The following is a 4,479-nucleotide window of genomic DNA, read 5'->3' as shown; positions in this document are numbered from 1 at the left end:
GGGGGAGGGGGGTCCCCAGCCCAGCCTGCGCCCTCTCGCAGTCTGGGATCCCTCGGGAGATAACGACCTGCTGGCTTAGGCCTGCTCCCGGGTGGCAGAGGGCAGGCCCAATCCCTAGGTGCAGCCCCTGGTCAGGCTCAGAGCAGGGCCGATTGGGGAATTGGGGCGTCGCCCCGTCATGCACAGAGCAGGGCGGGATCGGGAGGTTGCGATGCCACCCTCAGTCACGCTCAGGGTAGGGCCGATTGGGGGGTTGGGGCACCGCCCCCTGTCACACTCAAGGCAGGGTCGATGGGGGAGGTTTCGGCGCCACCCCCTGTCATGCACAGAGCGGGGCCGATCAGGGGGTTGGGGCACTGCCCCCTGTCACTCACAGAGCAGGGCCCAATCAGGGGGGTTGGGGGCGCTGCCCCCCTGTCACTCACAGAGCAGGGCCAATAGGGGAGTTGGGGGCACAGCCCCCTGTCACACACAGAGCAGGGCGGATCAGGGGGTTGGGGCACTGCACCCTGTCACACTCAGGGCAGGGCCAATGGGGAGGTTATGGCTCTACCCTGTCACACACAGAGCAAGGCCCGTGGAGGGGGGTTGGGGTGCCACCCTCTGTCACCCACAGAGCAGGGCTGATCAGGGGGTTGGGGCGCCGCCACTGTCACACTCGGGGCAGGGCTGATGGAGAGGTTATGGCTCTACCCTGTCACACACAGAGCAGGGCCCGTGGGGGGCGCGGGTTGGGGCGCCACACCCTGTCACACACAGAGCAGGGCCGATCAGGGGGTTGGTGTGCTGCACCCTGTCAAACACAGAGCCGCAGGGAAATCAGGGGATTGGGGAGCTCCCCCCTATCAGGCACAGAGCAGGGCTGATCAGGGGTTTGGGGTGCCTTCCCCTGTCACAAACAGAGCAGGGCGGATAGGGAGGTTGTGGCCCTGCCCCCTGTCACACACAGAGCCGCAGGCGGATCAGGGGGGTTTGGGCACTGCCCCCTGTCACGCTAATCCCCGGTGCCGGGAGCCTCGCTGCTCCGCTGATCCCGGTGCTGGGAGGCATATTACCCTTTTACCATATAGAATAGAGGCCTGGTGCATGGGTAGGGGCTGGCTGGTTTGCCCTGAAGGGTGTCCTGGATCAGGGTGGGGGTCCCCACTGGGGTGCCTGGCCAGTCTGGGTGAGGGGCTGAGGGCTGTTTTCCGGCTGGTGAGTGACTAAAGCTTCCAACTGCTCCTTGTTTTCTTTTTCTTTTTTTTTTTTTTTATTCTGGGCCAGCTTTAGCTCTGAGGCCTCGCTGCTGAAAACATCGATACAAAGTTTCGGTCTGCCTGGCTTTCAGTCAGGCTGATTTCTGGGGTTTTGTTTAGCTTCTTATTTGCAACATAGTACATAGTTGCTTAGACTTGAAGCTGAGAGGCCGGCAAGTGAGGCAGGGAACGTTTGAGTCCGCAGCAAGCAAGCCTCATGCTCGCTTCAGTGCCTGGCTGCCGGCCGCCATCTTGGCTGACAGTTAATTTGCATATACTCACTGATTAGCCAATGAAAAGGGTAGTGGTCGTACGCTAATTACCATGTTTCTCTTTTATTAGTGTAGACTAGAGGCCCGGTGCATGGATTTGTGCATTGATGGTGTCCCTCAGCCTGGCCTGCACCCTCTTGCAATCAGGGAGCCCTCAGGGGATGTCAGAGAGCCAGTTTTGGCCCAATCCCTGCAGGCCAGGCCGAGGGACCCCACCTGTGCACAAATCTCTGCACCAGGCCTCTAGTATGCATAAAAGATCTTTGGTTAATCTCTTCCCACCCTCTCCCCTCCCTCCTTCCCTCTGAGATTTAGCAGTTTGTTCCATGTTTCCATGCCTGTGCATTGAGTGTCTGCCCCCTGGTGATCAGTGCGTGTCATAGCTACTGGTCAAATGGTCACTTAGGCTTTTATATATATAGATTCAATTGAAAATACTAGTAGTGCTGTGCTCACTATAAACAAGGAAATTTTTAATGCAGGGAAAATTGAAGGGAATCCACCAAGACCTGAAATTAATAAGGATACTCAGACAAATTTGGAGAGTTTTACCCGAACAGCAATTGGAAGTGCATTTGTGGTTTCAAATATTTCAACATTTCCCTTGCCTGACCTGTACCCACCAAGTCAAATCACAGACCTTGAGGCCACACCTGATGGGGATATGATCAATCTAACATGGACAGCACCAGGAGACAATTTTGATGTTGGGAAAGGTAAGGATGAAGTGTCATGCAGTATTGATTAGGTGAAATATGCTCATGCAAAAAACAAAAGTATAAGGGTGGATGGGAGAACAATTTTTAATTAATAACTCAGTAAAGTATTAATTTTATAATCTGACTAGAGGCCCAGTGCATGAAATTCATGTATGGGTGTCCCTCAGCCCGGCCTGCACCCTCTCCAATCTGGGACCCCTCGGGGGATGTCCAACTGCCAGTTTAGGCCCAATCCTGCAGGCAGTCAGACATCCCTCTCACAATCCAGGATTGCTGGCTCCTAACCACTCGCCTGCCTGCCTGCCTGATTGCCCCTAACCACCTCTTCCTGCCAGCCTGATTGCCACCTAACTGCTCCCCTGCCAGCCTGATCGCCCCCAACTGCCCTCCCCTGCCAGCCTGATCGCCCCTAACTGCCCTCCCCTGCCAGCCTGATCGCACCAACTTCCCTCCCCTGCCGGCCTGATCACCCCCTAACTGCTTGCTCCCCTGCTGGTCGGATCGACCCTAACCACCTCTGCCTCAGCCCCTGCCACCATGGCTTTGTCTGGAAGAAACTCGGATGTCTGGAAGATGTCCAGTTGACCCGGTCTAATTAGCATATTACCTTTTTATTAGTATAGATATTCTAAATCAATCAAATATAACACATTTTGACTGGTCCCATTTTCAAACCAAAAAAGGTAATAATGGCAGATTAAAAATAAGAATTCAGCTTATATTGAAAAATTATTAAAGCTTTGGATATGAGTATAAACTTGGAATAACTAAACAATATTTTGAGGAGAATGAATAAAAAGGAATTTAACATGGTATGATCTAGTTTCTAAACTACATGTACTTTTTTTTTTTTTTAGTTAAACAGTATATCATAAGAATAAGTGGAAGTATCCTGGATCTAAGAGACAAGTTTGATGATGCTCTGCAAGTAAACACTACTGATCTGCTACCAAATGAGGCCAACTCCAAGGAAACCTTTACATTTAAACCAGGAAATATCTCAGAAAAAAATGCAACCCACACATTCATTGCCATTCGAAGTGTGGATAATAGCAATTTGAGATCAAAAGTATCCAACATTGCACAAGTAGCGTTGTTTATTCCTCAAGGAGATACTGATGAAATACATCCAAATCCTAATCCTGGAATTAGCATTTCTTCTTTGGTGCTGTTAGTGGTTGGATGCGTGGTCCTTGTTACTATTATTTTAAGTGTCACTATTTATATCTTAAAAAAGAAAAAAAATCCAAACAGACCTAGTACAGCGTTTTAAAAACACATCAACAACAAAAGTGAAGGATATTTCTGAATTTTTTAATTCATCTTGTGTGATCATGAACTCCTAAAAATAACTTCAGAAGTTCTAGAAGGGATATTTTAACTATAAACACTCAGGAGTATTTGAAAAATTGTAAGCCAATGCTAAAGTTATTAACTTTGTTTACTCATTATTTTGTTTATCAGAAAAAGTGATGAATAATAACATTTTTTACATTCATGCCAGGTTGTTTGTTATTTGATACAACAGCTGTCTAGAATAATACTTCACACTTCATGAAAAAGTTAAAATTGTCTATGTGAATAGTCAAATACAAGTGTAAGAAAGCAAATAAACTATATTTGAGCAAAAATGAATTTAGTCTTGGAAGTTTTAAGTGTAAATTGATGTTATTGTATTTGCCCAAAGTTTCCAATTATATTCTACTATATAGAATACAAGTAAGGTCATGTTTACTGCCATTCACTGACATGAAGGATACTAGCAAAAAAATCAGTTACCACGTGTCAAACCATAGTCTCCCTTATTTTAGTTCAATATAATCATATATACTTCAAATAAAGAAAGAAAACTAAATTTTAAAAAATATCTAATTATCACTGCATCATAGCCTAAGATTCACAACCATAGTAATGAATAAGATCAACTAAAGAGAGAAAGTAGGTTGGGATGAGCAGGTTCACATGGTAGGCCATGGCCAACCCTGCCAGAGATCCTAAAGATGCAAATAAAATGAAACATAGAGCATATAACCATGGGCCTATCATGGTACTGAAAGAATTTTCATCCAGGGAGTAGGTGGACTTATGAGTCCAAGTTTACAAGCATATGGTTACCTTGTTCCTCCAAATGATGGTTTTTTTCACTTTGCAACGAGTTTTGCCACCAGAACAGGCACGAAGATCAGCATCATCACTTGTATCCTTGTCTACTGTAGCTTGGCAGGAATTATTTATAGGTTTGGAAGTAAA

At 47.2% G+C, this 4,479-nt stretch overlaps 1 protein-coding gene across 1 annotated transcript in view; it reads left to right on the top strand.

The window, feature by feature from the left end:
* Window positions 1–3,502, top strand: part of LOC102433592 (calcium-activated chloride channel regulator 4) — a 38,873-nt gene extending 35,371 nt beyond the window's left edge. The window contains exons 8-9 of the mRNA XM_006093928.1: window positions 1,977–2,226; window positions 3,087–3,502. Of these exons, the coding sequence (XP_006093990.1) occupies window positions 1,977–2,226; window positions 3,087–3,502 (666 nt within the window). The remainder of the gene's footprint in view (window positions 1–1,976; window positions 2,227–3,086) is intronic.
* Window positions 3,503–4,479: the final 977 nt, after the last annotated feature.

The sequence above is a fragment of the Myotis lucifugus genome, unplaced genomic scaffold (assembly GCF_000147115.1).
Source record: "Myotis lucifugus unplaced genomic scaffold, Myoluc2.0 scaffold_126, whole genome shotgun sequence".
NCBI classification, from domain to species: Eukaryota; Metazoa; Chordata; class Mammalia; order Chiroptera; family Vespertilionidae; genus Myotis; species Myotis lucifugus.
The sequence above is the reverse complement of the archived record's forward strand: the minus strand, read 5'-3'. Positions and strand labels throughout refer to the sequence as shown.